The sequence below is a fragment of the Tauraco erythrolophus genome, chromosome 2, assembly GCF_009769465.1.
Source record: "Tauraco erythrolophus isolate bTauEry1 chromosome 2, bTauEry1.pri, whole genome shotgun sequence".
NCBI classification, from domain to species: domain Eukaryota; kingdom Metazoa; phylum Chordata; class Aves; order Musophagiformes; family Musophagidae; genus Tauraco; species Tauraco erythrolophus.
In genome coordinates this window covers 121,663,214-121,675,940 of record NC_141466.1, presented here as the reverse complement: position 1 = coordinate 121,675,940, position 12,727 = coordinate 121,663,214, and the positions used below count along the sequence as shown (strand labels likewise).

The window sequence follows — 12,727 nt, the reverse complement described above, 5'->3', positions numbered from 1 at the left end:
AAACGCATTTTAAAAACATTTGTTGATGCTAAATTTATAAGAAAGAGAGAGTGAATTTCAGTCTTTCTTCACTTTCATTTCTAAAAGCTAAAGACTTTGCAAGCTTCCCACTTTGTGAGGCCACATTGTCTTCTTTCTGCTAGCCCTTTAAGTGAGTGGGCTTGGTGCATCAGGTTTTTCTAGTTTTGAAGAATTAAAAGCCGTTTCTCAATTTACAATTAATTATTACTATCCTGGATTAACCCTGGAAGACAATATTGAGTTTCAAGGAAGCCTTTAAAAAGGCCTCCTGTTAGTGCAGATGCACTCAGTTACAGCACTTGGCCTTCTCCTCCCACAGCAATTCTGCAGCTCCTTTTCACCCTTTTCTGAAGGGGTCTAAAACATTCACAGTTGTTCCTACACTATTTTGAACAAAACCAGATGCTAAATTTAAGACATGGACGAGAACCTATCCTTTCACAAGGAAACAGTAACAGACATCACTGGCTTCAACTCTACCCCAGTTTTACACCATTTCCTTAATTTGTATAGTCTTAGAAGGGTGGAAGAAAGAAACAAAAGGGAAATCAATTATGGGTTTTTTTATCCTTTTGATTTTCATACTAGTAAATGTTAAACAGTGAGTTAGAACATGGGTCTGGCAGACCCAGTTACTTCACTTGCTCTGAGAAAGGGAGGTTCTCTCATTCCCTACTTGAGGGTCAAGCAGAATAGCAGGAATACGACGGGAGGAAGTGAATGGAAAGAACATAGAAGTGAATGGAATGAACACAGATGGTAGAAGAGAGACAGCTGTCATTTACCTGGTCTTGGGACACAGAGCTGGAGAGCAGGATCAGGCTGGATATGGAGGAGAGGGAGACTAGAGAGGTGGAACTGAACAGACATGAGGAGCACAGAGAAAGAGAGCTAGAGGAAAGCAGTGCAGGCATTTGGGTGGGCAGCCTAAGCCATGGCAGGTACCGGGAATGATGGATGTTCATACGCCAGCAGAAAACAGGCTGGGCACGAAAGCGTAGCAAGCCAGCTGTGCTGTCCTGTGAACCAAAGGTGACACTGGGATTTGTTGTTTGATTAAGCAGGTCAGTGCTGATTTAGTGGCACAACCAACCTGTTACCTCACACTGAAGGTAGCGGGAGTTACCATCTGAAGAATGAAAGGACCTAAGGATGAGCTTAGCAGTCCAGCCAAAGCCCAAACACATGACTTGACCTGGACTCTTTTATACTCTCAATTTCTTATTTATATGCTTATAAAACTAAACCCTAAGAATATCTCCCAGGGTCTGGAAAATGAAGGTGGGGACAGTGTTTCTGAGCTGTTAGGAAAGGTACTTGCTTAGAATGGGTAATGCTACAGCAGAAGGATTGAGTTTGGAACGATGGATATTCTCGATACAGCTGCAATCACTTCTTACTGTCTGCTCTGTTCACCTGGTGATGCTGGGGACTAAACACAACAGTCTTCCGCTGATGCCAGGTACTTATTTCCCATCCCCTCTCGTTCTCATTTCAGACGACACACATTCTTAGTCTCTGCTTTTAAAGTGCACTAGATATCTAGACTGGCATGCAAATGTTTTACAGTCATTAGCTCTATAAATAGCAATCATATGTTCTGTACATGTCCGCACAGCAGTGAGCGATGGCTTCTCCTTCACTGTCAGGAAAGCTGGGAGCTTCTTGATATTCCAGCATATTTATAAACACCTAGTGTTTCCAATTAGTTTGTAACATAGTATTAACAGAGTAAATTTTCCAAGTCAAATTGCTTTTGTTAAACAGAGGCGGAACTACTCGTTGATTTTGCAAACGTTTATAAGAATGTTTAACTACGCTCCTGCATGATCCCACCGAGGATCGTACAACAAGCAACTCCTACACATATAATTCAACACGTGCTCATGATTTTGTGGAATCAAATAGTAGATGTGAGCATGAACGCCTGTTATAAAAATATGGCTGCCAGCTTAAAGGAAAGGAATTTTTTCCATTTTGACTCGATCATATCCCTGCATTTCTGAATTCTTCTGTTCAAATGTATATTCTAAAAGGATTCCTGACTTGCTAAATGGAATATTTTGTCGAGACAATCAAGCCCAAATGTATTGAGGGATTTAGTAGAAACAGTCAAAAACTGGAAAAAAAGGAAAAAAAAAAGCATCACAAAAATTGAAAGCATCAATCGAACATCCAGAAGACATACTACTATTTCCACACAATAATCCCTCAAATGAAACAAGCTTCTCTAAACAATGAAGTAATTAAAACCAGAAGTTCATTAGTAGAATCATACTGTTGTGCCCTTCCACTTCTCATTCCTTCATCCCCTCCAAGCTCCAGCCAAGTGTAGTTTAGTAGCTTACATTTTTAAAGTGCAGGACATGTTATTAGTAATATGAAAAACTTCTATTCTTGATAAGGGACTATTCTGCCAATATGCTGTCATTTTAACACATTTTTCACTATTATTTACTAAGAATCTAATAGACATATTAAATAAAATTAGTTGGCTAATGTTATTGGGAAGGCTATATGGACAATTAAATAAGAGATTTAAGTAGAACCACAACTCTTTGCATCAGCTGGGAAAACATCTCTGTAATGTTCCTAATTTTCTCATAGATAATCCTAGTTTCTCTTTCGCTCCTGTCAGAAATTTGAATTTGCAATGGGCACTATGCACCAAAAATATCTTCGAATTCTGACTGATGCTAACGCAATCTGAAGTAGCTGTTTGTGGTGGTTTGTTTTTTTTTTAGATATGTACTTATATTGTGGAAAGTACAATACACATGTATACACACATCTGTATATTCAGGACACTAAACCTATTTTACCTATCTCCTGATGAAGTTTTTTTCATTTTTTCTTTTTTAATTCACTGACAAGCTGATTGACAGCCATCAATTGGGATCCATCAGCACAAACACCACAGGCAGTATTCCAACCATTTCCCAACTATGTAACACACTGACATATTGGCCAAGATCAGATGTCACAGGTAAATACCCTTTTTTTTTCCAGCATCAGTGGCAGTACCAATTCGGGAAATGACTGGTGTGTGTATTATAAAGAAGCTCCAATGATCTGCCTTTTCTAACAGTGCATTTCATTGTGTAATTATACACAGTAATTGCACTGAAATAGTTGTCTCTTAAGATTTCTTCTTTTTTTATTAAAATACAAACAAGGTCATGCACTTCTAAAAGATATACTCTTATTAACCTTTAATCTATGGTCACACAGTCACCTCTTACCTCCTTTCCTGGGAAGGGAGGGGAGAAAAAAAAAAAAAGAGCTGCTTCAGACAAAGAAAATTGTCCTATTCATTCATAGATGTTATTTTAATTGGTTAGGAGGAATCATTGTCAAATGTGTTACATATCTGCATGGAATTTACAGGCAGCCATTGTTGCCAGTGCCGCATTCACTCCAACCAAGGGCACGCGGGGTTATCAGGCAGAACTGTGTGAGACCAGGAAATAAATCTGCAGGAAGCAACTGAGATACTCAATGTAGCTGTCAGGCGAAGGCTTGCAAAGTGATGAAAGAAGAAAACTGCACAATAACAACAATCATTACTTCTTCAATCCTGGGAACTATATCCTGTTAGAGAGATGGGCTAAAAAGTTCGTCGTTTGCCATCACAGTTTCATAAAGAAAAGATGACTGATTGTACTGCTAACGTTTTTAATTAATAATCTATTCTTTTTTTTTTTATAATCCAGCTTAATTAGCCCGGACGCTCAACAAAATTTGAAGTACAAAAACATATGGTCACAGAAAACACTGTGATGCCACGGATAATCCACTTAGGTCATCATAAGACCCCGTATTATTATGAAAAAGATATAATTGGCCAAATCACTCATTAGGTAGCAGCAGCTCAGAGATATTTCATTATTTATAATACTTAAGTACTCTTCTAAAGACAAGTAACTCCCTGGCTAACACACAAGTGTGCATGCACATTAAAACAGAATTACTCTAAACACAAATGAATTTTAATAAAGCACTTTCAGAAATTCCACATATCTACAATCTAATATTCTTTAGTTACATTTGCTATATAATATTGAACCTAATTAATTTATTCAAAGTATATTTTTATACCTTCATCCCAATTAAATTTAGTGCTTTCAAAGCGGTATAAAAATAAAATCACAGCATTGAGAAGGCAGCTACTTAAAAACAATTTTCAGATGATCTTCAGGAACAATTTTATTATCAATGACTCACATGAAAATTATCATTTCTAAACATACCCCTGGGGCCCAACCAAAGCTTGTAACACGCCTGAAATAGTGAGCAGAAATAAAAAGTTTTCTGGTGATTCTCATAAACCAAGTTCCTGCTTCTCCCAGAGAAAACTTTTTACATCTTTGTATCACAAAGGTACAAAGAGTGATTTCAAACAGCTGCTCAGCACAACGTTATAAACTATTTTGCTAGTATTTCCATTTGTTTGCAAAGTATTGTCTCAACACTTTTTATCTTAAACTTTCCGTGTTGCACTTGTACACCACTTCGCTCTGCTGGTGTAGTATAAAAGCAGGTGTAAAATTCATCTTTAAACATACAAAAATCACCATGAAAGCAACATCAGCCGTGACCATTACACAGAGCTCCATTAAAGCAACAGAAAGAGAAGTCTTGCCTATGACCATCCAAAAGCGGTTATGTTTTTCATCGTTTTTTTTTTTTAATTACGTGGCTGATTGGAAAAAATCAGAGGAGTGATCACAGAAGGTTGGCCAGGCCTTTCCTCTGCTTTCACAGTAAGCGTAGGCCATACAAATATTAAACTCTAATGCCAGCCTTGCACTTGTTGTGAATGTTAAAGACCATGACAAACGAGAGTCAATAATGCATCCGATTTGAACCGCGGGAGGTTGAATACCTTCTGCGAGCTGCAGTTATGACCTCACGAAACAACCGCACTTTCCCAAAATTAATAAAAACCTGCAGCGAAGCCAAAATTGAAGCTATGTCTTTTTTTTTTTTTTTTTTTTCCCCCTGGCAGTTCTTACCTTTTTGTTGTTCTCTTTAATATCTTGAGGATTCAGGGACTTGTAGTCACTGAGGGGGAAAATGGCACAGTGGGTATGTACAGTATTTGATAAAAGCAGCAGTTCTAAAACAAACTGAATCTAAAAATTTGACATACAATAATATCGTACAGTAACTAGCAATTTCACAGCAATTCAATCAACAAAACTAATAGTGTGGAAAATTAAAGGAATAAATAAATAAATAAATAAATAAACACCGATTACATGTTTCATTGCCTGAAGCTTTCCATCTAAAAAAGAAGTTAAGGCAGGGACTAGAGGCCGGCCTTGACAACCAAATTTACCAGGAGGTAATCCGTCCTTGTCAGCGTACAAAGAGCTACAGGCTTATTCCTCTCATCTCATTTCAACACCGGCACAATTTTCATAATCATCTTGAAGTCAGTTCTTTTTATAAGATTAGGAAGAAGAAAAACAAATCACAGAGAGGGGAGAAACAATTGTTTATGCAATAAGGGAGAGCAAGGAGGTCATAAAGTTTGAGCATTCATAAATCTGTTTTCTTAGAAAGGACGGTCCCCTGCTTGAAAGAAAAGAGTGAAAACAGTTTAACATCTGAAACGAACAGGGATTTGATTTTTACATCAACTTAAACATCACACATATCTAGGAGAGTTAGCTTAGCAGACAGAGTATACAACTTACATTAGGTCTGGTTTAAAGTGATGTAATATTGCACAAAAGGATAAACCGTTTCTCCACGACGTAGTAAAATTGGTGATTTTCACTCCCCTATAGTTTTTTGTAACTTCTTTGCACCACACAAGCAGTGACTGACTAGCGTTTGGCTTTCTCCCCAAAACAGGACTTGGTATTGGGCTTGGCTGCAAAAAAAAAAAAAAAAAAAGAAAAGAAAAGAAAAAAGAGAAGAAGATAAAAGAATTTAATGGAAGATGAGAATTAACATTAATTGACCTAACCAGATGATCTGTATCCTTTGATGTGAGTTTAGGTCCTTCACAGCTGTCAGTTTACAATGACTGTAACTTGCAAAAGACACAAATAGCAAGTTATTATCTCCAGTTGTCGCCGTTGGCACTTGTCTCCAAAGGATGTAGATATACAGGATTCCAGATCTACATAGGAGGACAGGCCAAGAATTGTACCAGTAGAAACACCATGCTGAAATACTTAAGGCATAGTCCTGCACAGCCTGTGACACACAACCTTGAAAAGACTTCCCCAAATGCATGCATGGAAAAGCATTCCCACAAGCCCTTCCATTTTTAAGGAGGATAACACTGGGACTAGATCCAAAGCCAGGCATAGGAGGGGCAGAGTTTACCGCGAGTTGTGATCAGCCACTGTGGTGTAGGGATCAAAGTCACTGCGTCTGCGACATGGAATTATCACACTCACCTCCCACACGCCCCAGCGTAAAGTTTGTGGCTGTGCTGAGCGTGCGACTGCATAAAGGTGATTCCAGCATGGTGTTTATTACCAGCCACTTACAACCATAACCAAAGAGCTTCCTCTTCCAGGCTTTCGTTTTTCTACTTGGAAAAGGAAATTCGGCCATAAATCATTATCAGAGGGTGGTTTCTAACAAGTATCATTAGCTAACACCGACTATTTCCCAAAAGGTTATTTTGACACTTTGAGTAACGTTTTTGCTAGCACAAACCAAGAATTGAAATGGAATAAAGTGTTTCAGGCATTTGGTATTTGTCAGACTGCCCGTCGTTTCTCAAATTCAGCAGAGAACTCCCTGATTGCAGCTAATGTTTTCAAGAAAGATGCACTCATTTCACTAGGAAAATACTGTCTCTTTAAAAACTTCTTAGCTGTAATTAAAAAGACAGAATTTGACTGACATAAATCCAGAGTCTGAATTATAGGGAAAGAACTGAGCCCACTTATTTTTTCAAGGTAATATAATTAAAAACATATATACACAACAAACGTGCTGTTTGTGCACCCCGTAGCTAGAGAGTTCCCAAATTAAGATAAAAATAGAGCAATAATTTACTGTATCACAGCCACTTAAGTTTAACAAGTAAATCCTTTCGGCCATACTACCTATTTGTGAAAGACCAATGATGCCCCCACTTGACTAAAGTACGTCAGTGCTAAGCAATTAGCTGCTCGCTACCAACTGATTTATGTTTTCACTGCTTCTGGGGAAGAAAACGTACACAACTGGGAAAGTAATTTTTCATCTACCGTGACAGTCAGCCCTAAAAAGTTGTTTTATAAACACACCTACCTCATCATCAGATAGAAGCACTGCCAACTCGTTTAGAAAGTGCAAAATGTGCGCCTTGCTGAGATCTTTTTTTAAATACCGGATCATACGTACAAAATAACTTGTTAAGATGTGTTTTGCTTTTTTTTTTTTATTTAATCCTGTCAATGATTCAAATCAGCATGAATAAATCTGCTAATGATGAGACAAATGTCTCTAAATACGCTGAATTAACATCTTAACAGGGATACGCAAAATAAGGAAGAAAAAGCAGCAATAAATTATAAACTTCCTTCACCGTGCATCGGATTTTAAACAGAGAAACAAATATTTCTTAGGAGATGCCAGACAGTTACTTCAGATTCAGAGTGATGTAACTAAGATCAGGTTTTTCTCCTGTTTATTTACAACTTGAAGCAAAAACCAGTAACTAACTACTGACCCCAAATTTAAGGTACTACATTACTTAAAATATATTATTACCTAAATTATATATATGGAAATAACACTGCTGGGAGAAAATACTTAAAATAGCATTACCAAGATATGGAGAAATGCTATTTTAACAAATTTTTAAAACACAGAGCTACTTCTTCAAACCATAGAGCACTACTTACAAGACATATGAAATGTCAACTAAAAAGTCTTAATAGTTGTCGCTAAAACTCTGTACAGAAAAGTTAAATGTTCTAGTCACCACCCAAATACTTTCCGGTTAACTCTGAAATGGCCTGAGGCAATATTACCATTCAAATGCCTTAATTACATATCTAGCAAAGTGAAGATGTAACTGATTTTTAAATTAGGTTTTACAAAAGGATATCCAAAGCTATCAAATCAATACATTTAGCAGAATTTGGCATTTTATTTACAAATTATTGATTTTTTTAAAATCCAGATTACAATTCCTTGAAAATCTATACTTAAGATGGAGCTTCTTTTCCATGTTTGTCCTTCCATTTACTTTAGATTTTCTAAAAGTATTTTATCCAGAATATGCAAGATTTAGGATGCGTATAATGTACTTACACAGTTTTCTCTAGCTGATAAAGCGGAAATTATTAAAGCTGTATGCTTTCTTTCCAGACTTAGTACCCCAAGTTTTTTGGATAAAGGTGAAGTTAGTAAATATGATGATATTAATAATATTATCATTAATATATGATGAAGTTAATATGATGATCTCACAGCATTATGATGATAATGATGTTATGCTCTTATTCACCACTTGAGTCAAAGCTTTCGTTATTTAATCTATGATAAAAGCATTCAACTCAAGACACGCTGGAGATACATGAGTAACGGTGGAACTGTGCATGGGCACTTGACATCCCTTCAGGAGGGCTAACAAATGTTAGTTTTGAATTTTTTAGTGAAGTATCATTATGAAAAACATTTTCTTTTGATATCTGTAGGTTATACATATTAGTTACAGGTTCGGTGCAAACACAATTCTTACCAAGTGGCTGTTTCTAGCATATATTTGCTCTACAAGATTGGTAAGAACTCATCAAGTGAAATGAAAATTTAATCAGCTTTCTCTTACATAGTTCTTTCAAGCACTGACTACAATTCTTCTAAACCACATGGCAGTTGTGACTTGGCTTTTTGGGTTCAAAAGCCAAAGTCCCTGAGAACTGCTTTGGAAATGCCACTAAAAACCATGAGATACCCATTGCCAGATCTGCTCGCTGATCAAGAGGTTACTAAATTTAATGCAACTGATTTTTATCCAGCTGTGGATTAACTGCACAGCAAGCGCAGAGGTGCCAGAGCTGGTCCCTCACATGCTAGTTCAGATCTAGATGCAGCGTCATGTGGGTGGATTTATCAGCTGGAGTCAGCACTAGCTTCAGGATATCTTTGTTTCACAGTCAACAGACGCACTGAAGTCTCTCTAGTTTATTCTTCTTTTAGATGTTCTGGAAGCTTAATTAATATGTTCTATAGGGTATGTATTTTTCCCCTTGGGAGATTATCCCATCAGACCATCACTCTACGTTAACAAGAGAACTGCAGCTTCAAATATTAGGCTGCATCTTTACATTTCAAAATATTTAAAGAATTGTTTTGCTGCTGTCAGAAACAGAGCACCAAGTGCATGGATGGTTCGCAAAGCCAGGGTTCAGCTCAACCTCTGACGCACATAAGCCAACACTCAGGAGAAGAAAATCAAGACAGGAACTGGTGATGGGAACACGGACTACGAACCAAGCCCTCGCATGAGACACAGGGAGCAGCCACAAAGATGCTAGGGGCTCAGTCTCAGCAGCTCTCAAGAGCTTGTTGACAGGCTGCATGGGGGTTGAGGAGTTTGAAGAGAGCAAGTGTTGAAGGCTGGAAGAGAAAGATACTGAGAGGCATAAGAAAAAAACACGCATGTAACAGCTGTGGGAATCTAGATGGAAGACTTATGTGGTTTGAGCTTTATCTTATATTTATTTATATTAATGAACACAACTCCCTAGAAAGGCGTTGAGAGAACAACCTAGGAAAAGTAATTAACTGCAGGAGGAGAGGAAGCTGAGATTGAGATAGGGCTGAAAGTCAGCATAGGGAAGACCTACAACCAACCAACAGGTTATGCTCCTCGAGAAGCAAGTACAGGCAACTGTCTCTTACTTATTTGACTGAGCTAAACAAAAGGGATTTTCCCTCAACCCCTATCAAAACTAAAACGCTTTCCTAGGCTCACTGAAAATTGTGAAACCATTAAAGTACAAGATAAGGTAAATGAAAGTAACACAGAACCAGGTGAGACAAAATATCCAGCATGGGGCTGGACGCAGAAAAAGTTTGGGAAACTCAGCTGAACTGAGCAGTCTGAAAAATGGTATAAAGGTGGAATATAAAGAAGACATCTCAATATATTTCAGCCAAATAGATAATTTTATATCATCAAGATGACACTTTAAAATTTTATTGTTTAAACAACACAGGGCTCTACATATAGGAATTCCTTAGCCCAGGAGTATTCTAAGCTGAATATGGCTCATTTAACAGAATTTATGCCATTGGCAAGGTCTGTGCGTGTCCAACGTGCATTCAGTTTTGTTTATTCTAGGCTGTGGAACAGTCCAGGCACAAGTCAAAAGCTGGCTTTTAACTAGTATGGGGACCAAAAGAGAATTTGGAAACTTAAGTCTGCAAAGACAGAACAAAACTGCTTTCTGTTTTATTCCAAAGATGGAGATCCTCATGACCCAGCTGTGCCGATACCTTCTTTATTCAGGCTAGCTAATTATTTTTTTTTTAAGAAGCAGGTCACCATAACATTGTGATGGCTTCAGTGGCACAACAAAATACAAGTGGCATTGCTCTTCGCTTCTGGTAAGGAAGGTGTATGGAGGTACTAAAACCCCACATACTTCCCAAAAAGAAATGTTAGGAGCTCTGCTATCCTGCTACTCTGATACACAAACATCAGTTTACGAGTACATTCTTTGACTTTGATGCTCTCTATTTGCATGACATGGCGTATGATTACACAAAATGTCTCTAGTCCCTATTGTCCATAAATTAAGGAGATCTGGAAACCCAGTTGTCTGGTATGAGTTACAGATCCACTGAATTTGTTTACTATGTATGATTAATAGCAAGAATTTAGGCAACCTCTAGGTTTCTCCAGCATCAGGCATCTTTAAACTTTGCCTTCCTCACTCTTTTGATCATGCCTACTGCTAATGTAGATATACGCAACAAAACATAAACTATCTTCAAAGGCTTAGGCATAAGCTTTTATTGCTCATTATTTTACAGACTTAATTTTGGCACAACCAAACCAGTCCATGTTCAATCACAACCTTAATATTTAGACATCTGCCCAAGCAGACAGGATGCTCTGACGCTTGAACCTGGCAAGGTTAGGAGGAAGGTGAAATCCTTGGGACATGCCTCAAGTTAGCTGTCGCTCAAGTAGGTGAAATTATTTAACTCTAATGGGCTTTCAATTGCCTGTTACATATTTTGGTGGCCATAAGGCTGGAAAGAGCTTTTCAAAATTACCCCCAGGAAAAGAAAGGAAAGCAGCTAGAGTATGTACAAGCTACCTAACTTTGTGGACAACACAGACCAGCAGATCCTCTCAATCTGCGAAGAGCAAGCAAGCAAAGCCACCTGGATATTCTGCTCTCCTCCTCTGCAGCTTTCCAATTCACACTCTTTTTGCAAAAGGCACTTGCTCGCAGCACTGCGGAGAGGAGTGACATGCTGGAGAACGGAACAGCTTACTGCAAGGTTTAATCCACCCTGCACTTTCAATATGTTTTCATTTTATTAGTTGGAGGTGGACAGACAACGTGGTCCCATGTCATAAGATGTATGATGCTGTTTTTAACTGAAAACTTTGGACCCAAGGGAGAATTGATAAACACCTACCATCAAGAAGTGCACACAGTGCAAGACCCCAGTACTGTATTCTCTCTCCTGGACAGCCACAGCTTCCTACTGTTTGCCACTCTCCCTCACTGACTCACGTCTAAACTTACACAATTTGTGCTGTAACATGGATGAATCATATACACAATGGTTGTCCTTCAACATGCTGTCACTTCTGGTCCCAGCCTTTAAGGTTTAGCAAGTCTCTTGTGCTTGAGTTAGTTTCATCCACGTAACGTTTACTTGTCGAACCCCATGAGCAAACATGATGATGGTATTCTTTGTTTTAATCATCACTACCCATTTCTTCTCACACTGTGTCTATCTCACCGCTCAAGGCTAAAAGTTGTTGTTCATTATTCATTATCCTTAACTTACAGCATATGGCACTCAGCATCATTTAAGCAGGATGATGCAACTGCTGCATCAAACATAGCATTTCAACTTGCCCACGATCACTGGCGTGATAGCCATCACAAACATTAGGGCACTCTGCAATGAGTGAATGAATATGTTGATATGATAAAGAGAAAACTAGTGCTTTACTAATAGGGAAACAGAATTAAATAACTTGCCTGAGTCAGAAAGTGAATCGACTATCACATGAACTCAAAGATGCTACCTAATGTCAATCTAGTGTACACATCCACAGTATCCCACCAAAGCTGCACACTCCTCCTGATTCCAGGAGCAGGCAACAGTGCTCAGAATAACCAAAAATCCAACTTCCAGCCTTGGACAAGTTAAGATGAAGTTTAAGAACTGGCCACCCTGAAGACAGAAACACATCATTTGCAGCCTCAATGAATTTGTAACTTGCTCAGTGTCACGCAACAGTTCTGTGTATGAGCTCTGTCTAGGTTCTCTGTGGCATTCACCTGGCATAACGAAGACAGCTGGCTTCATTAAACACTTTCCAACTCCTGTGAAAAAATAAAATGGCAGCCCTGCAGACAGCTGCCTCTTTTGTCACAGGATTTGGTTACTTTTGTTCTGAGCACCAAGGAAGTGGTCCGGCAGAAAATCATGGTATGCAGCCATACAACTGAAATGTGTACAGTGCACAAAGATGGAAGAGGTGACAGCA

At 38.4% G+C, this 12,727-nt stretch overlaps 1 protein-coding gene across 10 annotated transcripts in view; it reads right to left on the bottom strand.

The window, feature by feature from the left end:
• The window catches only part of EHBP1 (EH domain binding protein 1), a 223,844-nt gene that overhangs the window by 74,786 nt on the left and 136,331 nt on the right, over positions 1-12,727 (bottom strand). For all 10 annotated transcript variants that reach the window (XM_086630928.1, XM_086630876.1, XM_086630906.1 and 7 more), the window contains 2 exons: positions 5,724-5,902; positions 5,037-5,085 (listed from right to left, as the gene is read on the bottom strand). In XM_086630928.1, the coding sequence (XP_086487054.1) occupies positions 5,037-5,085; positions 5,724-5,902 (228 nt within the window). The remainder of the gene's footprint in view (positions 1-5,036; positions 5,086-5,723; positions 5,903-12,727) is intronic.